Source organism: Catharus ustulatus, chromosome 8 (genome assembly GCF_009819885.2).
Source record: "Catharus ustulatus isolate bCatUst1 chromosome 8, bCatUst1.pri.v2, whole genome shotgun sequence".
Classification (NCBI taxonomy): Eukaryota; Metazoa; Chordata; class Aves; order Passeriformes; family Turdidae; genus Catharus; species Catharus ustulatus.
The window spans coordinates 29,337,592-29,363,549 of NC_046228.1; the positions used below are offsets into that span (position 1 = coordinate 29,337,592).

Here is a 25,958-nt window from a genome sequence, read left to right on the forward strand (position 1 = left end):
TCACGGTTTCAACAATCACATTTATTTCTTGGTTTTAAAAGGTTTTGGTTCAACAGTTTTATAAACAGGCTTCACAAAATGTGCAATATTTATAAAGATGGTTGTTAGCCACAGTGGTAATAAGAATCTTTGCTTTCATCATAATGTTCACTTCAGTTGTGCAACACAAGGCTGGTTTTGTTTCCCCTCTTCTCCCTCCCACAATTGGCACTTAAATTGGAAATTGGAGAAACTTTAAAGAGGCAAAAAAAGTTAATCTAAGCATGATGTTAAAAGCACCTTGCCACAGTATTACATTTCAATAAGGCAAATTCTTGTTTTGTAAAGCCTAATTGTGCAACTTGGAGACCTATAGTAGGTGGCAGAAATGCCAGCCTTCTCCTATAAAGAACAGGCCTTCATTTTTGCTTCAAAGTGTTCACCCCTCCATACCAAGCCCCATTAAAAAAAAGTACAGCTGATAATACAGCAGAACATCCCCTTTACAGGGTGAAAGGAAATTACAGTAGACAAAGGCTGAAAACACGGTGCATAGTGCACAAAATAAGACTGTTTTAAAAAATAACATTAAAAAAAAAGAAAAAGAAAAGAAGAAAAAGGAACTGAACGACAAGCAACAATGGAATTTTTCTAGTGGAAAGAGGATTTCTGGGCTTCATAAATAAGTGGAAAATTACTAAAACACTTTGCTATATAATATAAAAAGGCGCAAAGTGTTTTCCAGTTGTCACCTAAGTGTTAGATGCAACTTTGTAGGAGTAAGTATTTGGAGGCAGCTTGGAGCTCTGATTGGTGCAGGCATTCCAGCAGGGCAGTGCTGCCAACAGCAGGAGAAATCCACCCAGCAGGACACAAAAGCCACTGAAATAGAAAGCAGTGTTGTACTCCTGCGTCCAGTCGTAAAACCAGCCTGAGGGTGGGGATAAGAGAACAGAGCATCAGTGAAATGTAACGTAGAGAAACAACATATAAATTTAAAAAACAGCAAAAATTTTAAAAAATTAATGGATAAAACCTAAAATACTGTTTGACCTCTTAGACATGAAATGTGTTTTTCCTCAAAGCCACATTAGAAACACAATCAGCCAAACAACCTTCATTTTTTGTTGCAGATTTTGATTTCATCTTGCCATTATTATGAGACATGCAACAGCATTCTGTCTGGTTGTGACAATCTCACATTCAGTTCATACTGTTGACCTTGCCCTTACCTACAATTGGTGGTCCAAGGCTATTCCCAAGTCCAGCGAAGAACATCAATATCCCATAGGCATGAGTCAGCTTCTCAATCCCCACAGTCTTTGTTGTTACATAGGGAAAAATTGACCAGTTCCCAGTCAGAAAACCCAAGATCCCAGAAAGCATCGCTAAGGTAAGGTAACTTTTGGCAAATGGAATTGCAAACAAGGCCACTCCTGTCATTAATAAGGTAGTTACATAGAGATATAAGGTGTTAACCCACTTAAAATCTGCCAGTATTCCTAAAATAAGTTTGCCAACAGTTGTCATAATGCCAATAATGGAAATAAGGGGCATATAATAGTCATCTTCACTAATGTTTGCACTTCTTGCTACATCTTCCATGAGCAAAGAAGGAGGAAATCCACCAATATCAAAGAGCAAGATGGCAACAAAGAGAGCTGAAAACACTTTGTTCTTGAAAAGAACCATGGTCTCCTTCCAGTAGGTCAAATAGAGCTGCCACTTCCTTTTGGCAAGTTGCTTGCAGAAGTTCGTCTGTTCTACAACTTTCTTTTTGTAAGTGTCTTTCTCATTTATGTTTATTGAGCTCAATACATTCTTGTTCAAAGTGATATCCTGTTTGCAATCGGGCACATTGTTCACACATTTTTCATCGATATAGCCCTTTTCAAGGATGCTAATGTTTTCTTCAATGGTCTTTTCCTTTTCATGGTAAACAAAATATTGATCTGGGACTTTGTCTACACACATTTTCTCTGGTTGAGGAGAACTGGATGATTCCAAAGGTCTCATTAGGCTGCCACATGCTAATATATTTAGAGATAGGGCACCAACTATTAGCAGACACCCATCCAGTCCATACAGCTCAATAAGCTCTCTTTGCAGTGCTGCATATATAAAGAGTCCAACACTTGAGCCTATAAAAGAAAAATAAGTTTGGTTTAAGCTGAAGAACCTAGACCATTCTTCAACTCTAACAAAATTCCACTATTCAGCAGCTGTGAATACACTGCCACAGGAATGGTAATTCATTTGTGCTCCTCTTTCCCAAGCTTAATGAACTGGACATCATCCCACCTGAAGTTATAGTTTCTTTATTGAGTACCCACAAAATAAAAAATTCCCTCAAAATATCTGAAAAATGTATGACAAATAACACTAGCAGACACTTTATAGACAAATAGGATCAATACTACATCTAATTAAAAACATCAAAGAACTATTCTGCCCCCCTTCTGCCCTGCACTCATATACATGTGTCCCTTCAGACACCATTTTGAGTTAGCACAGTTAGAATTTCCCACTCCAACATTTTGCCCTTTTTTCTCTTTGCTGCCACCTTCCTCCTGCCAGGCAGAAACAGAGCAGGAGTTCACCAAGACCCGTCCCAGAAGCAGCCTTTGACTGCCTGGTGCTTAAGGAGCAGGGTTTGCCTGGTGGGAGTTTACTCCAAAGGCATTTCTGAAGCTCTACAAGACTAAACACACATTTGAAAAATTGGACCATTCAGAAGAAAGCACCAAAGAGTGAGAAATTACTATGAGCACAAGCATTTAATGCAATCCCAGTAATGTAAAGAAAGGCTCTTGGTTGAAATGAGCACATATCCGTTTTAACTAGTGAATGCCCTCTCACAAACACAGAACATTGGTTTTCAAGTCAATTTAATGACAAACTTTAAAATTATTTGCTGAAGGCTGTCTCTAGGTTATATTCAAGCCGTTTATATACTTAGGTGCTAAACACAGGAAAAATCAGTTATAAAATCCACACTTGTTTTGCCTTCCAGGTACTAAAATTAACCAGGGCACTGTAAGATAAGGCTTTAAGACAACCTGGAATCCAAGACAAAGCCACTGAAAATTATCTCAAGAAACATTTCTGCAGAAGCTCCTATTTACTCAGCTTGTGTGGATGTGGTGTCAGTATCTCACTACACTGAGTATACTGGTCCTGTGTGTCCTTACTGACAGCTGCTCGAGAAAAGAGGTCAGAGCAGATTCTCCATGGCACACAGAAAGCAAGGCATGGGCCAAGAGCCATCTGTAACCATTCCTACTTGGGCCATAAAAAATATAAAGGTACAGCTCATGTGAGGCTGTGGTAATGCAGCATTTATATCCTGCATCTCCAATCTCTTTCTCAGCTCTGATCCTGGGTGAGAACTAAGAGAAAAAAGAGGACTCTATGGAAGGTTTCCCCTCATTATCCATGGCATGCAGCCCAAGCTACATGAGTCTGCTTTCATTTCAGGGAATATCCTTTCCTCATCTATATTGATGACCCATAGCATAAGCCTGCAAGTGTCGTTACTATTTTATCTGGAGCCTGAGGTTTTTTCTTCATTGCTACTGATATTTTAATTTAAGAAAGTAGTAACTTTCTTAAGTACAGTAATTTCACGAATACAAGCCGCACCAATTTGACCAAAATTTTGGTGGAAACCCGGAAGTGCGGCTAATATTCCGGGGCGGCTAATCTATTAACAAAATTCTAAAAGCTGCCAACACGGAAGTGAGAGCCCGCGGCAGCCCCAAGCCAAGCTGGAGCCCGGCCGGCCCCGGCAGAGGTGGGAAAGCCTGGCAGAGGCGGGGCCAGCAGTGTGGGGGGCGGGCGGCAGAGCCTGAGCCAGCAGGGCGGGGCAGGGAGGGCGGCAGAGCCTGAGCCAGCAGGGCGGGGGAGCCCGGGAGAACTGGGGCTAGCAGTGCAGGGGAGCATGGCAGAAGCAGGAAGGCCGACGGGTGGGGCTGCCTGGCAGCGGGGGAAGCCCAGCAGAATCGGGGCCAGCAGCGTGGGGGAGCCCGGCGGTGCGGGGGCCTGCAGTGCCGGCCAGGGCGAGGAAACGCGGCGGCGGTGCAGACGGGAGGGGGCGGCCGGCGAGCCTGGTGGCGGCGGCGGCAGCCCTGCCGGCGGGGCGAGCGAAAGCGGCGCTCGCGAAAGCGCCGCCCGGCGAGCCGCTAAAGCGCTGCCGCGAGCCGCTAAAGCGCCGCGGGGCGGGCGCGGCGCTCGCAAGGCGCGGCGCGGGGCGAGCGAAAGCGGCAGCGGGGCGGACGGCGAGCCCGGCGGCGGCAGCCCTGCCAGCCGGGCGAGCGAACGCGGCAGCGGGGCGGTGCTGACGGGAGAGGGGGGCCAGCGAGCCCGGCGGCGGCGGCAGCACCACCCGGCCAGCCCCGCCGAGCCGTGGCGCTGAGCTGGGCCACCCGGCCCCGTCGGCAACCATGAGCGGGCCGAGCCTGCCTGGCCCCGCCCTGAGCCAGTAAAGCCCGCTATGCCGCGATCCTGTTACTAATTGGCCAATTTGTGAAAGCTGCGCACGGATTCTCGCGACGAACGAAAGTGCGGCTAATATTCGGGGTGCGGCTTATCTATTGACAAAGACAGCAACATTGTCGAGGCACCGGGGGTGCGGCTTATAATCCGTGCGGCTCGTATTCGTGAAACTACTGTAACTGAGAAGTAACCAAGAAAAACATAATATTCTGGTTTTTATTTCCAGGATAACGGTGGCTGTATCAGAGTTGAAAGGCTGGAGAGAATGACAATTAGAAGTCCTACCTGTTGAAATCAGACCAAGAGCAAGGCCTCTTCGTTTGTCAAAATACTGGCACGTGATGGTAACTGTTGCAGTATACAAAAGGCCACATCCAAGACCTGGACGAAAAGAGTTAGATATAAAACATGCTACATCCTCTAGGAAATGAATTAATTTGTTATCCCCCAGGTGGTGTCATGGTGTACCCAACTACTGAGGTACCTTTTATTAACTCTGGCTCAGCGGCGACCAGGCTGTCCCACCTCCCTTCCCCAGACCATGCCTGGCTGCTGAGCCTGGCTGGCCCAGGCTGGATCTGAGGAGCTGCCCAGCTGAGCTGTGTGCTCTGTGCAAGGGCTGCAGGGCTCTGAGCCTGGCTGGAGCAGGCTGGGTCTGAGGAGCTGCCCAGCTGAGCTCTGTGCAAGGGCTGCAGGGCTCTGAGCCTGGCTGGAGCAGGCTGGGTCTGAGGAGCTGCCCAGCTGAGCTGTGTGCTCTGTGCAAGGGCTGCAGGGCTCTGAGCCTGGCTGACTCCAGGCTGGGTCTGAGGAGCTGCCCAGCTGAGCTGTGTGCTCTGTGCAAGGGCTGCAGGGCTCTGAGCCTGGCTGGCCCAGGCTGGATCTGAGGAGATACCCAGCTGAGCTCTGTGCAAGGGCTGCAGGGCTCTGAGCCCAGGGCTGACCCCAGGCTGGGTCTGAGGAGCTGCCCAGCTGAGCTGTGTGCTCTGTGCAAGGGCTGCAGGGCTCTGAGCCTGGCTGACCCCAGAGCTGGGCAGAGCTGCCTCCCTGGGGCACCGTGCCCGGCCAGCACAAGCGGGGCCCCCTGGCCAGCGAGGTGCCCAAATGCCTGACACAGTTAATTTGATAAGGAGCACAGAGGGGCAGGTCACCACCTGCCAGGAGAACAGCGTTTCCATGCCTCTAGCACAGCATTTTATGCTCAGTTCAGTCGTGTGGAGAACAACATTGCTCCCTAATGATCTCCAATTTATCAAATTAGAATGAGTACGTGACAAAATTCCAGAAGCAATATTACTCCTTTAAGATTGTCATTTCATGTGAGCAGAAGACCTGTTAGATTCCAGCCCTCAGGTAAAACCTCAGCTTCTCCATCTCTAGCAATTTGTCAACAGAGGACAAACTTTTCAAACCCTCATGAACATTTAAATTGTTTTTATTTTTTACTACATGGTAACAGTCTGCCCCTGCAACATCCCTCCTATCCAAAAGTAAAGTATTTCTTCACAAATTACCTCCCAGATTACTACTGCCTCTGTGAATCAGTTTCCCATTTCATGAACCAAGACTCAAAACAATCAAGACTAAGTCTCAAAACGAAGGGAAGGTGTTTCTTACCAACAACTATCCCATATGAAACATATAGGAAATATATGTTAGGTGCAAAACTGCTCATCATGAGACCCCCAGCCACCATGAAGCCACTGAAGATAGCTACTGGTCTTGCTCCAAAAGATGATACACATATACTGCAGACAGGACCTAGAGGGAAAAAAACAGGAAAAACCTTCCTAGTAAACACCAGCACCAGGAAGAACTTCTAAAAAAGTATCAATCTGTGGAAATCTTTCTTATGATAACTACTTAAATGTATAATTATATTAAATAATAATTCAGAGTACTCATTTTCACTGGGTTCTCTAAAGCAGTCAGTTATAAAAATATTCAAGGTCAGGCTTGCAAAATTTTTCTCAAGGAGAAACTGAACATCAAAGCCGTGAAAGAGTCCTTGGGCTGGGAGGGAAAGAACAAGTGAAACATTCCTTACACATAGGAAGATACAAAACACACTGCACTGTAACACTGTCACCACACAACTAAGGTGTACAAAGGTTCTGAAAAGAATCTTCCTCTTGCCACACGAAACCAAGGTGGACCATCAGCCAGACCTTAAGCAAGCAGGTATTTTTTGACAGAGCACAAAAACTGTGTTTCAGAAATGCAGTATCTGTATTTATCTTGATATGCAATTTATAAAACTGAAATGGAAAAACAGTGACCTGGGACCACAGTCACGGTAAGAATGCCACCTGGTGCTTACACAGAGGGAATATCTGCGGGTATACCAGACAGGGACAAACACCACTCTTCCCTGATTTTTGAGGGAACTAAATACCTTCTAGTCAGGTGTCCTGCCAAAGAACCCTTTACTACCTATCTCCACTTCTGTAAAACCACAGAAAATAAGAGTCACTCCCTGGGAGCAGCCAGACCAACATTCAAGTTCATGAGGGGTTACTCCCCAATATTTCTTGGTCCTTAATTCATTTAGTTCTTCAAAACAAGAACAAAGTGAGGCAGAATTCATATCCTGCCTCTACTCACCCAGCTCTCTCCTCACAGAAATTGTAGAACAAGCACTTACTTTCTGTTGTGTGACCTGGAATACACCTTTTAATCTTAAGTAGCGTGCAAGCTTGGTGCCCTGCATAAATAATCAGCCAGCAAGGGACTTGGCTTGCAAAGACTACTTATCTGAAACCCTGCAGTTCCAAACCTTTATATATCAACTTAAATATTAGCCCCATTTCCAAACTCAGCAACTCTGAGATTAGAAGTTAGATACACAGACGAATGCCATTATTTAATACAAACAAACAAACCCACCTCACAACATCTGCATCTCATTTGAAGTGATACCCATACACACCATGGTCGATTCAATCTGCAAAAGCAGTCATTTTGGAGTCTGCCATTTGTCAAGGTTAGTGCTCCCTGACTCACACAACTGAGATTCCCAGCAGATGGGAGGTGAGCCCAGAAAGGTGATCCGAGGCAAACAGTTGAAGCCTGGGGATGGTGCTTGCCTAGGTTTGTAGACAGGAGCAAGCAGCTGGGAATGCAGGCAAGGTTTTCCCGTGGTTGCCAGCCACGGTACAAGCAGTTCTGGCAGGCAGGAGCAGAGATTCGTCAGCAGGTGAAATGATCCTCAAAGACAAGCCAGGCCAGAACTTTTGCCCTACATTAGAGCTGTCTGCCCAGGGAACATAAAAGGGGGTGAGTCTGAGCTGGGGCTTATCCAGGCAAAGAGTCAGAGTTACAGAGGAATCAATACAATATTCCAGGAAAGAAAGGTTTAATTGGATTTTGGAAGCAAAGAAAAAAGAAGATCTAACCACTTGCCGCTTCCTGAGAGTCAGCACACTGTGGGAATGAAAGCTGGCCAGCATAACCTGGGCAGAGTAACATGCTGAGAACAAAAGCAGAGAGCATTAGATTGTTGCTGATTCTTAGAATTAATTACTAGAGCTGGCAAATTAAGATTGGTATGTTTTCTAAAATCATGGCATTTAAAAATGAGTGAAGGATTGACTCTGTATTATATAAAGAATTCTTCTACACTAAAAGAACAGAAGGTAGTGTTAACATAATTCAATTAAGCAGAGGAATTTGCACTCCTTCTATTCTTTCTTTTTAACTACCTTGCTAAGACAAATAGCATTTCCCTTCCACCCGCTCTCTCTATTTTGACACAGCTACTTTCAGCAGGTCTTTTTCCAGTCTGGGGTGGTGATGCTGGCACAGACATCGCTGACCCCTGATAGAGCATCCAAGGTGAAACTGGACCCTCTGACCCCAAGCCAGAACAAGAGAGACACAGAGCTGGAAGATGTGGCTTCATACCCGACAAGGATATCTCCACTGGAGTATGATCAAAAGCATCCCTGACAAAGGCCCAAGGAGATGCTCTTCCAGCTCATCCCACTTATAAAATCTAATCCCAAAGGGGAAGAAAGAGTACAAAGAGATCTTTTTGCTCTAACATGGAAAACAACCTGCACAAAACTGAAGAACCTGCTCCAATAAACACAGTATTAATCAGCCATCACACAGCAAGACATCTGGCAACTCAGCAACAGCCCTGTTTATAAGAAGGAGCACCAGTATAAGTATTAAAATAGTTATTATAGGTCTCTGAGTTGAGCAGAAAAACCACTCCACCTTCCCCTTCACATTAGGCACAACTTTCTCACTGCTAGAAAATGAGACACAAAAGAAAATTCCCCTAACAGCCAGCATCTTTGTCCTTTCCTGCTTCCTTGCACTGCCTCCCTTTCTCTGTTTCCTGTAGCATTGGCAATTTTTTTCCACCAGGCACAGGACCTTAAGTTATTACTATGGTATTTGCACAAGAGTTGACTGTACATAAACTTGTTCTTTAAAAATATTTGAAGCACAATGGGTTCAAGGCAGTAAATTCTAGTAAAAATCCAGCTTTCACAGAGTGGGACTGAGACCTGCCCTGTGGATTTTGCTCAAAGTGGGCATTCTGAAGAATGCAGGAGTCTGCATATAGCCAATAGGAAACAGATCTTCAGGCAGTATAAGGATTTTCATTAGCTGACTCTCACCATAATATGAACAATATAAAAAAGTCCCAGTGGCAATCCTCAATAGCAAGCATGAAAAAATAGCTTTTAAGCCAGTATTTTGTTCAGTCTGCCAGCAGCTCCAGGGGTTAGCACTGGAACCAGTACAATATTTGATGACAGTGATAAATATTTACTCCTTTTACAAATAAAATCCCTAGGGCTTTTTCCTTTCCAAATTATGTATCTTTAAACTAGACCAAACTCAATCAAAAAAAGCAGCACAGTTTAATGGAATGAGAGCTAACTCTAGGAAGAAAGATTTAGCACAGGAACAGACACTGCTCTTCTGCACACAACCTGGCTCGCAGACAGCAACACAATTATCAGGACAGCAGTCAACAAGATCCCCAGACAAAATGGAAATCAGCAGCACAAAGAAGATTGGTTTTCACAGTAGATCTTCAGACAGACTAAAGAGGAAGAACACCGAGGAGGGATCATTTGTACATGGCTATTTTTATTAAGATTATTTTGAATTAAATGCTTCACCCTCAGTGGGACCTGGATGTGTCAGTGAGTGCTTCCTGAGCCATGAAAACAAGCTGCCTGCTGCATTCAGGAACTTAAACCTATAGAAATGTGCTGAACTCCTGACAAGTACAAAGTTGCTTTGTTTTATGGACATCAAGAAATAGCACTTTCTTCCTTAATATTTTTACATAAAATGAAAAAAAACCTGCAAAACAATGCTCCCTCCCCTCCACTCACTAATCTCAAGGGTCCTACCTTCTTCACCTCATACACAAAATCCTTTTGCTAAAAAAACTGTATTGGACAACTGAGTTCTTTCTCTTATCACCTGCATTAATCTGACCCACCCTACCTGGGCATCTGTCTGAGCCTGTTGAAACTATAGAGTAGAAAAAATGGTCATGGACTGCATGTAAAATCCACTGGACAGAATACAAGAATATTTTTTTGCATATTAAGAGCATTTCTAAAACCTGGTTATAATAAATATCATATTCTCTAAATGCCTGTACTTTGGATATGAATATAGATCAGAAGAAAAATTACACTGGGTAGCAACCCACTCCCAACTGATTGGAAAGACAGTTCCCTTCTAAAAAAAGTTGTTATATTAATTTGGCTTCTTTTCAGAGGAATCTTGGGGACACCCTCTCCCTTACACACAAGCACACAAGCTATTCACAGCTTGCATACTTTACAGTGGGGGCTATGTCTGTGTGAGGTTTTGATCCAAAAAAATGTAGATGCTGCAAAGGCAGTTATAGAGTAGTAAAATTGTTGCTTGAAAACACAAAGTTTAGCTTTTTAAACATCTACCACTGAATGCCTCAGATCAGCAGAACCATCCCATCAAATTATCAAGGCATGTCTTTCAAGAGAAAATCCTCCTTTTGTTCTCTCTCCATTAATGAAGGGAAGTAGGAATAGATTGCTGGTGTTTCCTCCTATGCCAAGGACTGTGAAGTCAACTCTTACTATAAACAGCTGTGGTGCCAATTACAGGTGCCAAGGTCTTTGTTTTGCTTTCAAGTGTAACGTGAATCAAATTTAATTTCAGGCTCCAAATGGGTGCAAAATTAAGAACACTTGGTGCACAAGAAACACATGATGTTCTAAAATACATATAAATATCCTTCCCTGGCTTGTTTTAGTAAGGGAAACCTAGTAAGGTTTTTCAATTTCTTCCTGTCAAACAAGCCCTGGAGCCACATGCCACATCTGCCATAGCCTGACCAATGTTGTAACACCTAATATTGCAGATGAGCTTTCACCTCTGCCTTCTACGATAACACTAATGCTCGTCTTTCACTGTTCCAGACACATTTGTTCCACTGCTCTGGAAGGTGTCATCACAGGAAGTCATAACCCAAGCCATCCTGTGAGGAAGAGGATCAGGACCAGTTCTCTGCCCCATCCCCTTTCCAGCTGACGAGGTGAACAGTCCAGCTCAGGCTGGACACCGGCCTTAGCAACACTGTCTGTGCTGCGAGCAAAAGGACAGAAATCAGACACCAGATGCCCAGGAAATGAATCCAAATAAACAAGGTGCTGTACTGGGTTTCTGTGTCTCCAGTCTAAGTTTAGCTCTCACATAAGTCAGAAGCAAACATTTTAGAAAGGATACCAATGCAGCAAACATGAAAGTGCTCACCAGCATCAGCTGCTTAAAAAAATATTTCAGACTACATGAACAGAGGGAAGGGGAGAGGACAAAGAACCTTTTTCTGTGCCAGATACCATACATATCTTCTTGGGTTCAGTGAAATTAATGTACTAATACAGCAGAGTCACTGGCCCTAACATTCTTTGTTACAGAAGCTGGTGACTGTGATTGCCAGTGCTATCAATGAGAAAAGTCCTCCTAAGAAAATGGACACTGATTTATCTCCTGTCTGTGGCTGCCAATCTACCATAATTGTCATTCCTTTTCCAGTCTGGTATCTACAGCTTCAGAAAGGTGACGCTAAGTTGAAGAAAGCTCACAGAAGAATCTTAATGGCTCTCCAGTAAAGGCTTAATTAAAAGTGTGGGAGTCTTGGCAAAAAGACTGTATCAAGTGACAGGCTTTAAAGAAAATTTAGAAGTAATTTGATTACATTCTCTAGACATCCATCACACTAATCAAGGGTCACTTCAAAATACACCACTTAAAGGTAACATTATTCATCAGCTGAAAACTAAAACTAAATAACTTGTATCAAAAAATTGCATACTTTTAAGGAGGAAATTTAGTAGATTTATCATAGGGTCAGATCCCAGCAGGTTGACAAACAGCAGGATCTTTTATTTCAGGTAAAGCTGGGAACATAGAATTTGTTTTCATTCAACTCTGGTAACATCAATGTAATTAAAAGACCCTCTCTGTACTTTCTTTTGAAGGCATAAAAGGTAGGAATGATTATTGAGTTTCTGAATGCCAAACTGAAATAATAAAATCACAAAATAATAAAATGGAGACAGCATTCCTCCTAACCTGTCAAACCTTCATTAAATCACTCCACACCAAAATTAGTACAAGAGCACCTTTGATTTCTATTTCTTATCACAGTAGTTTCCATTTGCTGCTGTCGTGGTTTAACCCCAGCCACAACCAAGCCCACGCAGCCACTATCTCACTCCCTCACCAGCAGGAATGGGGAGACTCAAAAAGGTAAAAGCTGGAAAACTCTTGAGTTAGCATAAAGGCAATTTAATAGGGAAAACAACACACTCTTGGCATGCAGAAAAAGCAAACCAAGGAATTCATTCACTGCTTCCCATGGCAGGCAAGTGTTCAGTCATCTCCAGGACAGCAGGGCCCCATCACAGGAGATAGTGACTTGGGAAGACAAATGCCATCTCTCAGAAGATTCCCCCTTTCCTCCTTATCCCCCCAGTTTATACACTGAGCATGATGTCACACGGCATGGAACATCCCTTTGGTCAGTTGGGGCCACCTGTCCTGGGTGTGTCTCCTCCTAATTTCCTATGCACCCCCAGTCTCCTCACTAGCCTGGCAGCAGGATCAGCAGGAAAGACCTGGGCTCTGTTAGCCCTGCTCCCCAATTAGAAAAGCATCTCTACATTATCAGCTCTGTATTCAGCACATACCCAAAACATAGCCACAGAGAAGAAAATGAACTCTATCCCAGCCGAAACCAGCACAGCTACAAAGCACACTGCTGAGAATTGCTTACAGTAGCAAGACAGGGAGCACTAAAATCTGGAAACTAGCACAGTGTTGACATAAGGGAAAGGGGACTGAGTTTCTTAAGAGAAGCCAGAGACTTCTTGTCTCCTACAAGAGGGTGTTCTCTTGAAACTTCCTTCTGCCTGGTTTTTCCTTCAGTAATTACCATGTTTATCCTTATTTTCCTTCCACTTCACTCCTCCACTCAAGTTTATTTAGGTCTTGATGAACTAATAGCAGGAGTTAGCACCCATAACACAGAAAAAAACAAAAAAGCATGATGGAAGAGCAATCTGCAGTCCTTTATCCACTTACACCCTGAGACTGAATAGTCTTCTTGTGGTTAGTGATCCACCTGCCTTTGCCCATTTCTTTTGTGGCTGGTGGTAAAAATCTCTAACACAGGTGTGACACCAGTATTTGATCAGTACCAGGGTCATACAAAGCAGTGTTCTTCATTCAGGTCTGTACTGCTGTTGGAACACCGACTTTCTTTTGAGGAGAGTTTCCTCAGCATCCTGAGCTGTATTTGTCCATTAAACCGCATTATTGCTTTTGCCTGTGGCAGCTGCCCTGCTGACAAGCAATTTTTTCCAGATCCAGCAAATAGATAACAGCTCCCATGGTGAATCTTTCGAAAGCAGAAGTTAGTGATATGACCCAGTAAGTGCCCTTGCCTGCTATTAAAACCACAACAACCTAGAAAATTTCAAGGCGGGGGTTTTATTTCCCTAAAACTCCGCTGTTACTCTCCGAGTGACAATGTCTTACTAAAGGAAAGATTCTGGTAAAGTTGCTTTAGTTAATGCTACTGCTACCTGTAACTTTCCGGCCTTCAAAGGGAGTTTTTTCTCAAATAAAGAATGCAAAGGAGCCGTCGCTCACCCTCACTGGTAGGTTTACTGCTAGAGTGGAAAAATAAGTAACTGGTTTATTGACTTTTTTCCCATAAAGCACTTGGATAATTTCAGACTAACAGTTTGCTCTGATTTTAAGACAATAATGTAAAAGTTAGTCTTAAAGTCTCATTAAAAAAAAATGCATCAACAAAATTACTGTTCAGCTTCCCAGAGTGTGTCAAATACAATAATTTTAAATTTTCTAAAGAGAATTTTTTTTATTGCCCTTTTACCATTATATTGCTCTGGTTTATGCATAGTGAAACTATAAATGTACTCTTCTTACCCGTCTTGACCTAAAATAAAAATGCACACCCTCATTTGCAGCTATCTTTGATACAACTCCAAGAGCACACACAGACGTAGGCAGCAACTGGAAACATTTCCCTTTAACATAGATACCTGCTTCTGCACTTACTGGCAAGCAATCCAATTCCATTTGCTAGCGATCCAACCCAAGCAGTCTTGCCCTTCCCTTCTCCAAACGCATCCAGCCACTCTAAATACAAGACTCCCACCGCCAGCGGTGATCCATAGCACAGGAACTGGGTGAAGAAGGAAACGACAACGATCACCCAGCCCCAGCCACCATCCGGTGGCTTCCGAAATACCATCTTGTCAGCTGGGTGCAGAGGCAGGGGCAGCACCTGTGCAAACAAAACCCAAACAGAACAGAGCATTAGAAACGTGACTGACCGAGGGCTGCAAACACAAGGGAGCTGTGCAGAGAAGTTCAGCCATCCTTCATGAGCAGCTGCAGCACAGCACACAGGCAATGGAAATTGGAACTGCCATACTTGCACCTCTGCTGTCTAACAGAAAGACAGCACCCAAAGCATAAGTCATACATACACCAGCACTGTAGGACAGAAAACATTTAATTTGCTGAGTGCTAAGTAGGCTTTGTGAAAACTTAGGCAATATCTGCTGTTAAAACCATGAATATCAAAAAAGGAACAAAAAATCTCTACTCAGTTCCCATCTCACCACAGTATTTTGCCATTTTTTAGGTGTTTGCCAACAGATAGCGCACTTTGGGAGGGGCAGACCAAGAGGAAGACTGACATTTTGGCAGTAGTAACAGGTAAGTATTCTGCTCTGTCAACAAAGTGAGAGAGCTGCATCCAAAAACCACTTTGAATATACTAGTGAAGTGAGCTCTAAGACTGTGTACAGGTGTGGCTTATATGCCAAGACATGACGACAGCAAACATGTACACAAAAATCTGCTATAACCTGTTAGAGTGTCTGCCCTCCGTGCAGCTGGCACACATCAGCCTTCCCCAAACAGGCAATCACCTCCTGGACTCCAGAAATACCACCTTGCTCCTTTGCATGGCACAATCCATCACCTGTGCTTTAAAAACCCCACCACCCTCACATCTCCTCAAGACAAGTGTGTGAAGAATGCAGGAATCAGTATTTCTAAAACCTGGCAGATTTAGAGGTTTTCCTCTAAGAGGTTGTGTTGGAGTGTCCCTGTGCACACAACCAGCCTGCTCTCCCTCTCTACAGAGAGCAATCTGCCCAAGTGATGGTCACAAAACACATGCTCTGCTCCTGGCTCTTCCACTAATCTGATGTAAGATTCTTCACATATTTATTTCCTTCACCCTGGAAGACAGAAAGAGATAAGATCTTGCCCTGTTTTAAATACTCTCAAGGACCAACTCCACACTGCAGCTTAAGCATTGAGATTGCTGCAGTAACAGCTCTGCTCTGGGAGACTCCCAAGAAGCAAAGCAGAAAAATAAATGCATTGCACTGCCTTTTTAACTTAGGAACCCAGAGTAAATGGAAAAAAGTTACTGCTGTATGAAAGCAGTGGGGAAAACAAGGAGACGATAACAGAGCTCCCATTTGAGCTCCTCACTCCCTTTTCTTGGGCAATTTTTAAAGTATTTGCATGGGAAACTTAACAAAAACACTATAGTATAAAATTTTGAGGAATTATATAAAGGCATGAAAAAGGCCAGTTCTAATTTACAGATGCACTTAAATGTTACTTTGAGGGTAGATACTCACAGATGATGGCAAAAATCTGTCAGCTTCCTATAAATGTACCTTCATATGACAACTACCTGCAGAAAAAGAACAAAGCGAGTTTTCAGCCAACGTATCACTGCAACAGTTAACACAACTCTGAAAAAATGGTGGCTTCACATGAAATTTCTTCTTTTCATCATCTTCTCAGAGGAACTTCAGAAGCAAACAAGTTATCTCAGTGGAGAACTACTGATCCTCTGCAATTAATTAACATCTGACAGCAGCCTTGAGCCCTCAAACAACAAAAACATCGCTTACTAATGTAAAATACATTTTGACATCCTAGGTCCTTTGGGAGTGATTTACAATTTTAATATACTGGCTGTCCTTGAAGATACAACATTGCCAGTTATAAATGTTACAAAGTTACTTGCTTAAGCTTATAAATGTGAGCTCTGACTGACTTACTCCAATGCCTGGTGAGTGTCCTTTGATCCTGTGAGATGTGAGCGGAGCAGCTGGGATAGACAGAAGTCATAGGCACTTTCCTGTAACAATACCCTTTGCACAAAAAGGGATCCCTGTACTTCTACATGAAATATTTGAGTTATTTGAATGCAGTCCCCAAGAGCTGACCTATGCATCTCTCCATGAACTAATTAATTACCACTTGGCTTGGCCTGTCCCTGCCTAGAGGAAAAAATAGTGGAAAAAAGTAACAGCTTTAAAAGCAGACAATGAGACAAAGCAAGGAAGTTTTCATTAAAACTCCACAATAATGGAGGTAGACAGTGAATAGCCCCAATCAATATTTTTTAAAAAACAAACTTTTGAAAACAAACACATTTTAGCTGTTACATTGATTTCCATTATATTGATGCCCTAAAATTTGGCACAAAGACAACTCTTGAGTTCAGTTCTGCTGTTCTAAATATTTGAGGGGAAGAAAGAAAGGATGGGGCAGGAGAGGAAAAAAGTTTTTGTAGTCTTAGGTCACGCAGTCTCTTCTAATAGAAAGACTAAAAACCTCTGGATTAGTTTGTCACCTGTTGCAATGCTACACAGTATAACTGAATGTAACCAACTGCACCCTATTTACAGCAGTAGAAGTGCTGACCTTCTACATCCTGACAACTCCTATTTTGCACCACAGATCTCTTTTGCATCTTTTAGCTAAAAGCGAAAACTTTAGGCATTAAAACCATCTCTATTCTCTGAATGTTCCAAGCCATTTATAGTCCACAACTGTCAAGCAAAAAGTAAAAAACACCATCATTCTCCCCCCAGAAATCATCCTCAGAGGAATAACAGATTTATAAAATCCCAGGGTCTGTTTTTAATGACCTGGCTTTCCCTTCCCTTCCTATTTTTGCAGGTTATTCCTTCACCTCACACTGCTGGGTGCCTGATACCTAAACTGAGGTATATTCTAACTCCCCTGAAAGCTCAAGGTCACAGAGAGCACTGGGCAGCCAGACCTGCATGAGGAGCCTGCTCCCCACAGCCCTCTGCTCTGCTAGTTAACCATGTCCTGCACAACCAAGCCACTGCTGGGACCATGGATATCAATCCACTCTCTATTGGCACGTTATTTAATGCTTCTCTGAAAGTGGCAAGTTGTACTGTAATAGCTTGGTAGCAGGGAAAATAACTGACAGTAAGAACTGAACCTTCACTAGCATGGACGTCAGATCTGTGCATCTACTTGGGAGGGATCCAAAGTGCCTCTTACTATTTTGTGTTTGTGTAGAAGGAGGACACAAACTGTAAAGATAAATGTGGACATCACAAATTAAGAAGCTGGAGCCCACACAGAAGAGAGTGTGGAGAGTCAAAAGTTTTGGGTTTTTTCTCAGAACCAACCAGGAAGACTTGTGTGATCCTGGTAACAGATAAACAACCATTTAACATCCAGGATTCAGGTGGGATCAGTTTCACAAACCTTTCTGTTCACTGAGCCTAGGAATATTGTTTCAGATTCCAGGAAACCAAATTAATTTTAAAATACCGAAAAAAGAGACATGAAGCATAAAGAATTGAACAGTGACTTGAAATTTGGTGAGAAAAAGCTTTTCAGTGAGTTGTACTCACTGCGAATAATAATCAGAGGAAGAGAGCTGCTTGATGAAAGCCTTTACCAACCACAACAAAAAGAAACCCTAGAGAACAAACTGGACAACAGTTTCAATGTGGAAAGAGAGAAGTGTCTGGCTGCAACTATTTGCTTTGCTCTGAGCACCATTATCACAATACTGAACTCCCTTCCTATAAATCTTAGATTTTGGCTTAAAGATGACAGATGAGCACAAAAAAGGAACATGAGTACCACTGAAACATTAGCCCTCAGCACAACTTGTATTAATCTGTGGCAAAGGGGATCTTGAGAAAGACAGTAGCAATATGATTGTTTCCAGTTTGTTCTTTGTGCAGCAGGAGACTGGGTAAGTGTGTTGCTTTCTGCGAGTGGCACATGGCTGCAAAGAAAGCTGATGTCAGCAGAAACACAGCGTGATTAACACTGGGCTAGTCGAGTTTTGCAAGGCACTGCTACAAATCAAGACGGTGCCAGCCAGAAAAGTAACATCCCTCATTTTAAGCTGAATCAGATTTCTTGCAAATTTATTTTTATGTTCCAGGCAAGTTCTTGCAATTATCATCTGAAATTTCTGCTACCCTGACCCTGCAAGTTACACCTAGAGCATGAGAGCTAGTGCAGTATAGTTGCTTTTAACATATTCATCATATCCAAACACCTGCACATGTACTGATGCAACAGCATAAGCATTGTATTAAATTCACTGAAAGATGCATCTGTACTTTCATGACTTTAACATCAGACTTTAACTGGTGTTCTAACTACAGTAGCTGCCTGCATGACAGTGAATATATATATTTCTCTTCTGGGTCTCAATATTCAGGTCTGCCTGTTTCTCACATTTTGCTACTTGCCCTTCTGTCAGTTAAGCAAGAGTTGTCAATAGCAATGTTTCCTTCTATTTCTGATGGCTGACAGAAGTGTGAAATTTCAAACAAAACAAAACACCAGAACAAAATGTACCAACAACAGAGTAATGCTTTGCTATTGTGCAAAATTAGTTTACGTTAAGAAGCATCAGTGGGGCAGCACATAAACCAGTTAGCTTTGTACAAATCTGTCAGCTCAGCAGAACCAGTCCTACCTGTTTCCAGAGCCTCACTGCTCCAGAGCGGATGGACCCCCCCACCACCACCGAAAGCACACCTTTAGTGCCTGTTGGACACCAGCTCGCAATCCATGCAGGCAGATGTGAGCCGGCACTGCTCAAAACCACCAGGCAACGTGATTTACCAGAGATCTCCTCCGCAAAACGAGAGCACGACGTGCGCCGCCTTACGCATCACAACCTGCGAGGGTTCCCTTCGGCATCTGCTCCCTCAGTCCACCCGTGCCCCTCGGCCAGGGTCTCCGTGGGGATGGATGGCCTCTTATGGCCCCCGGCTCGCCTCGCCTCTCCCCACGCCCTCGGGGCCAGCCCACAGCCCCACGTTACACATTGACGCCTTCCAGCTCCAGGCCAGTTTCGACGCGAAGCGCTCATCCGCGCAGTGACGCGCACCAGGAGGTGACTGAAGGTCGCCCTCGCTGTCCCCATGCCAGACGCGGTCGAGCCACAGTGCCCAGCTCCGGGGAAGCCGCAGCCGCCGAGGTGCCACGGGGCACCGGCAGTGGGCACACACGGAGGCTGGTGGCTCCCGCAGTGGGCATGCACTGATGGCGAGGGGCGCCCGCTGCCATGTGCCCGCGGCAGGTGCTTACGTCGCACACCGCCCAGTTCCCGCTGGATGCCAACAGGGCGCACCAGGAGGCACCACAGCCAACACGGAGGGGTGGTCGTCCATGGGCACCGCAAGGGATGTGCTCGCCCCGGGTGGGCAGCACGATCCGCTCCTGCTCCTTTTGCCGAAGCCTCTCCCCGGAGACCGCGCAGAGCCATCCCGGGCCCCCGACCTGGTCCTGCCGCCCCCCGCCCCAGCCCCGGGGCGGCTCCGGCCGTAGAGCGGGGCCGTGCCGGGCCGAACCAGCCCCCGCCGCCGCCGCCGCCGCCCCCGCCCCGCGCTCCCCGCGCCCCCCGCCCCCGAGGGCCCCGGCCCCGTTACCTGCGGGCGGGCGGCCCGTGGGGCGGGGGCCCGGAGCCGCCCCCGGGGAGCCGGGGCAGCCCCGCATCGCGGCGCGGCAGGCGGGCCGCGGCCGGCACGAACCGGTTGTAACTCGGGCGGGGGAGGAGCTGCCGGGGGCCGCCACCGCCGCCGCCTCCGCCCGCAGCCCCGGCGCGGGGGGGCTGCCCCGACCCCCCGCCCCTCCGGGCAGGCGGGGCGGCCGCTGCGCTCGGACTCACCTCCGCCGCGGAACGCTGCCCTGCCCCGCTCCTGCTCCGCGGACAGACCCGCGCCCCGCACTGCCCGGTCTCGCCGGGGACAGGCGGACACGCGCTCCTGGCCGAGGGTCGTCCCCAGCCTGGGCCCCGGCGGCCGCAGCGGAGCCGTGCGGGAGCCGCCCCGTGCCCCGAGCAGCGGCGGGGAGCGGCGCTCGCCGCGGTTTTCGCCGGGTGCCCCTGCCCGTCCCCAGCGCAGCCCCGCCATTCTCAGCGAGGGCCCGGCCCCGAGGCACGGTGACCCCCCCTCTGCCATGCCCCGCTCCTTGCACCGCCGCCGAGGCAGCAGCAGAGCCGGGCTCCATCGGGCACACCGGCGCGGCTCGGAACCTGCGCGGGTCCCCAAGGCAGCGGAACTGCCGCAGGACGGGCATGGGCGCTGGCTCCCGCCACCAGCGATGCCAAAAGGCCGCAAACTTGCGCTGCAGACAGCGATGCAGGCACCGCACATGCAGCCCTGCAACCTCAGCCTGGCAGCTCAGGGCAGAGACCACTCACTCGTGTATCATCGCACCCACTGCCTTTAGAGGCCGTCTCATCACAGCCCTGGCTCGGACCCGTGCGCATGGCACGTCCAGCGCTGGCAGACGAACGGCAAGGTAGCTGTCAAGTTGCCCGAGTTCAGCCACCTCCGATATTCACCCTCTAGGCTGCAAAGGCTGCCGCAGAAGCTGACTGAACACTCAGCAAGCATCAGCCTCTACCCCGGGCGTGTTCAGCGTGACAGCTCTGCTGCTACCTCTGCACAATTAGAGCTCATATAACCACACACTGCAGGTGGAAATATAATCATTTCCAGAGTGGAGTGAAATTCTGAGAGCTGAAATATTCCTAGACCTGAAATTCCAATGCAACCTCAGATATTCAAACTTTCTGCAGTTCCTACTAGTATGGCATCACTCCCCTTTTCAGACCTGCAGTCCAGACTTACTCCTTCATGAAATATTTAGAGTTTATGAACTTCAAATGTCTTTGATCCACACCTCATAGTGTTCAGGTAAATATCAAAATTAATACTTGCTACTGGAAGGACTGACAGAAAAATGACGAACTCAAGCTTCACTTCTAAGACATCTCAGCTGGCATACGGTAATGTTGTGTATCTCATGTGTCGAAAAGGGCAGCCAGCTGAAGGGGGCGGGGAGGGGTGAAGAAAGGAGAGCAGGAACTCCGAGGGCTCTAGAAATCTGTTCCAGGGAGGAGAACTGAAATAAAAGGCATTTAAGCTAGAGAAAAGGCAGAGGGGAAACATAATAGCATTCTTCAAGAACTGTAAGAGGTTACTGTGAAGCAAAAGGAATGAACAGTTCTAATGCATATGCATTAGACAAGTAAGAGAGGATAGTAGGCTTAAATTCCATCCCCAGGTAACTGCTACAGATATTTGGAAAAGCTGGGCTAGCTTGCTGCTTGCAGAGATTTCTCTGGGAAGCATAGCATTTTGGGAACACGTGCACTGGGGTTGCTGAAACAAGTGACTGAAGACAGCTGCCCAAATAGTAAACAGACACTGTTTACTTCGATTGCTTCTTGGGCTTCTGGACACAGGCTGAAATCGAAAGGTTGTCTGAAATCTTTCCATAGCCACCCAAGAGACGGCTGGGAAACAATTCTGAATTAACTGTCCAAGATGTGCTGTTTCCTACACTCTAATACAAAACCATTTTGCAATCAAGCGCATATAAAGCTCCAGTTCCCATTACAGTGCTTGATACAGAAGGTTAAAAAACAATCTTGTAGGCTAAAATTAAATACTTCACTCCAGCAAAATTGGTTATGAGCATCTGAAAAAATTAGTGCGTTCACAATGGTTTAGCTGTACAGGAATGCCCAGAAGAGTTAAGGCACATCAGTGACAGGAATACATAGACACACATTGGATCCTTAGGCAGAGGAAGCAAGCCCAGTCAGATGTAAACCAAACTGAGTTCAGGTCACAGGCAGCTTTGGACCTGAACAAGAAACCCCACTTGAGAATAATTTTGCACTTTAAATGAATACATATTGAGGCTAATTCTTTTACTCTGACTTCTCTGGATGTCCTCTTGATGACAAGTCCCCTGTTTTAAATAAACCACTTCTTAATATGAACATGGCAGTCAAGTGCATACCATAATTCTGAGAAGCCAACTTTGCTGGCAAGAAACAGAGCTGGGAAAACAAGCCACAGAAAAACAAGGTTAGAGGAAACAGTCCCTCTTCCATGTCTCCTTTGTCCCTGGTTTCATAACAAGCAATGCAGCTTCATTCAACTCTAGGTTTCTGCTCACTTGGCCTATAATATTTTGGCTTAGATTTCAGATCACTGGTTAATCTTCTCATTTCTTCTCTTCAGAAACCCTTCCTACATGGCCTTCCAAGGCCTGGTGAATTGTAACAGTGCCATAGCTGCACTGTTCATACCTAGGCTTTCATACCACACATCACTAGAATTCTTAAATCCTCACTTTAAAATAGAAAGTGAAGTAAAACACTGAATAATTCCCACAACCTACTCTTCCCCTCAGCCTACGGGGTCTAGGAATCCAAAGAATAAAGGTACTTGTGTAGCATGACCAGCAGTGAGAGCAGCAGCTAGTTAAAAAATTACCTGATTCTTGGTACACCATGGTTGCAGGATGTGCTGTTCTGGGTCACTCGCAGCTGTACCAGTGAACAGATGATCGAGGAATGTTCTCTACTTCACAGACACTGCACTAGCAGCAGCTTCTGAAGGTACAGAGAGGGAAATTAGAAGGTATTCAAACAACCATCTAGGAAGGGGTCCTTCCCAGCAAGGAATGTAGCTGGTGCAGAACACCCTAAATCTGATCAAAATCTTTATCACCCTGGGTAAAGAGGCAGCAGGTTTGGGGAGTTTTGGTTGGGGTATTTTGGTATGTTTGCTTGTTTGATTTTAAAGATGGTCCCAATTCTGCAATGGAGGAAAATCTCAAAACATAACCGAATTCTAAGTATTTGATCAACTACTGTCCTTTAAACTGTGGTCCAGACTGGGGAGCATCCTTTTGTATTTTTGCAGTCCTTATGCAATCAGCATAGGAGGAGAGAGTCCAGAATGAAAGGGTAAGGCTAATATGTGCAAAGTCCATCTTAGGTGTTTTGTTAACTTGCTTGTGGAAAATGTCCATTAATGATTGAAGGAGGAAGAAGATGAGGAGAACAATCAGTAGGTTGACTGGAGTTTAATTTAAGCAGACATATTAAATATTGATGCACTTACAGAGTCTAAAGGACACTCATTTATCTTCAGCAGCTGCAGAAGAAAACTCTTCTGAAGTTATAAATTAACCCTTCATGTGAGAAGCATGAGGCTTGACAAGTGCTATTTGACCACATTAAGCCGGGTCACTACACCTTCTCTCAGCTTTGTGTGAAAGGTAACGAGACTGTTTCAGCCACAAAGAACACAGATTTCCTAGGAGATGCCAATAAACTACTGCACAAAGCTCCCTGGTACTGTCACAGTTGCACTGACACAGAAAATATTGCCTACTTTGTCTGGGAAGATGTAGACATAGTGGCAGAACTGTCCCTCCCACAGTCTGGCTGTCACTGGTAATATTAAATCCAAGGTTTCCACACCACCATCTTCTGCAGAGGTGCCATAACATGGGCAAGGCCTGAAGTCTGATGAACTGTGATGATGAACTGTCTGATGAACTGTGTCCCCAGTCTAACCCTGTCTGACAAACTGGTCTGCTGCACACAAGAGAGATGGAGAGGAACTTTGTACAGGAGCATGTGGTGACAAGATAAGGGGTAATGACTTTAAAGTGAAAGAGGGGAGGTGTATAATAGATATCAGGAAAAAAGTCTTTTCTGTGAGGATAGTGAGGCCTGGCAGAGGTTGCCCTGGGGATTGTGAGTGCCTCATCACTGGAAGTGTTCAAGACCAGTCTGGATGGAGCCCTGAGCAACCTGGTATGGTGGAAGGTGTCCCTGCCCATAGCAGGGGAGCTGGAATGAGATGATCTGCAAGATCCCTTCCAATCCACACCACTCTATGATTCAAATGCTGCTTCGTAAATCAGTTTTCCATGTTAACCTTTCAGTCTACATACGTACAAAATAAACATCACATGCAAACCTTCTGCAAAGCTCATAACAAAAGAAAAGTAGCAGTCATCTAACTTTAAAAAACTGCAGTCTATAATTTCTTCTTTCTTATTTCTTTACTTTTACATGACTGAATGGGTGAAGGGTTTTTTATGTTCTTATGTTACCCATTGCAGGCAGTGAGGACATCACCTGTATTCCTCATGAGGGGATTACCACAGGAGGGAAAAGCTATCTTAACCAAAGTAATTTTAACTTGCTTATTATAATTTCAACGCTCTTGCTACACAACACAACCAACTAATGCAGCTGCAAGGATCATTTTTTGAGGACGTCTTAGGTACAGTTTCTTAGTAAAAGTTCATTGTAACAAACTGTGACAATTTTTACATAACATAGTCTTCTGAATCTGTTGCATGTATTTGCATTCCCTAAACTTATAAAGAAACTTTTTGGGTTTGGCAAATAATGAAATTTTTCATATTTAGAACATTAGGGAAAATCACATTATTTTAAGGCTATTTTAAAAGTCACATGCACAACTAAAATACAAAAGTGCACCATGTAATGACAATTAAGTGCTGACAGCATAAATCACATCTGCTAAGAGTGTAAAATGGAAATAAAATTAGCCTTGTATCTCTAAGCAAAGGGATTTATCAGTGCTATTCTGATCCAGGAAATATCTAGCAGTATATTTTTATTATGGCATAGGTCCCTCATGACCTTCAGGTTTGCCATAAATTCACAAAGATCAATGCCAGTACAAACCACAAATGCTATTTTTACTGAGATACAATTTTTCAGTTGTTCAACCCCAACTTCCCTTTCCTGATCCTGTCACATGGCCCTCACAGTAAAGCTAATCCCCATTTAAGATGGTGCATTATCATACTGGCACAGCTCAAGAATGCACTCACTGTTTTAGGAAATAGATTCCATCTTCTTTAGAAATCAGAAGATTCCTTACAGAGAAAGGCAAGAGTCAGAGCTGTCTCATATGACAGCATATTTTGTATACATGACTACATATGGTTACCAGATGACAGCAAAAATACCACCATATTAAAGAAATCACAATACACAAATAAATCACATTTTCAGAAAATAACTCAGTAACTTATCTTTTCCTCCAGCTGTCACACCCCTTTCTGAGCTATTGTATTTAGGGCACATAAAGTGCTTCTTTAACTAGAGAGAGGTAGGCTGGTTTATGCTATCTCTGCTTTTTTGTTCTTAATCTGGAATATCAGATCTCTTTTCTGAGTTCTATTTTGTATCAGCTTCATGCTTTAATGGGCTAGAGTGACCACCAGAAGAATACAATCCAAAATGGTTAAACATATTTTCACTTTCAGCAGTGGATGGACAGAAAATAGGGAACTGGATCCTTAGTACTGCTGAAAAGCGTTGTGATCAGGAACAAGGCAAATCCCAGAATGTCCCAACCTCCAGTGAAGGCTGCAGTAATTAGAGCTGTGGCAGAGGGCCCAGTGAGGTGTCTGAAAGGCTTTAAAGAACATCCTATAAGAAAATCATGACTCATTTGTTTTACACAGAATTATCTCCAGCTTCTCCCTGTTGAGCACTTGACAAGGAGGGGGCTGTTACCAACATCACATGCTGCTGATGCTCCAGTGGGACTCAAACCATTCACTACTGTGACAGTCAAATGCTCCAGAAATCCTCAGTTCTCTCCCCATGGGTAGCTTTTAGTCTTTGTAAAGACTATACACAAAAGACTTTGACATCTTTTTGCTCTGGAGCTGAAGTCATCTGTTTGGCCCACGTTTGCAATCTCAACAAATCAAAGGCAAGTATTTCTGTTGAGGTGGTCACC

At 44.9% G+C, this 25,958-nt stretch overlaps 1 protein-coding gene across 6 annotated transcripts in view; it reads right to left on the reverse strand.

Moving 5' to 3' along the window:
- SLC16A9 (solute carrier family 16 member 9) overlaps positions 1-25,958 on the reverse strand; it is a 35,434-nt gene continuing 9,476 nt past the window's right edge. The window contains exons 2-8 of one of the 6 annotated variants that reach the window (XM_033065530.2): positions 22,650-22,768; positions 15,687-15,742; positions 14,080-14,308; positions 6,088-6,231; positions 4,759-4,854; positions 1,212-2,120; positions 1-910 (exon numbers count right to left, since the gene is read on the reverse strand). In XM_033065530.2, coding sequence (XP_032921421.1) covers positions 732-910; positions 1,212-2,120; positions 4,759-4,854; positions 6,088-6,231; positions 14,080-14,275 — 1,524 coding nt within the window. In that variant the 5' untranslated portion in view covers positions 14,276-14,308; positions 15,687-15,742; positions 22,650-22,768 and the 3' untranslated portion in view covers positions 1-731. Of the gene's footprint in view, positions 911-1,211; positions 2,121-4,758; positions 4,855-6,087; positions 6,232-14,079; positions 14,309-15,686; positions 15,743-18,826; positions 19,086-19,784; positions 19,831-20,023; positions 20,043-20,557; positions 20,704-22,649; positions 22,769-25,958 lie in introns of those variants that run through there. The other 5 variants (XM_033065535.2, XM_033065534.2, XM_033065533.2 and 2 more) reach the window with 5 other exon arrangements.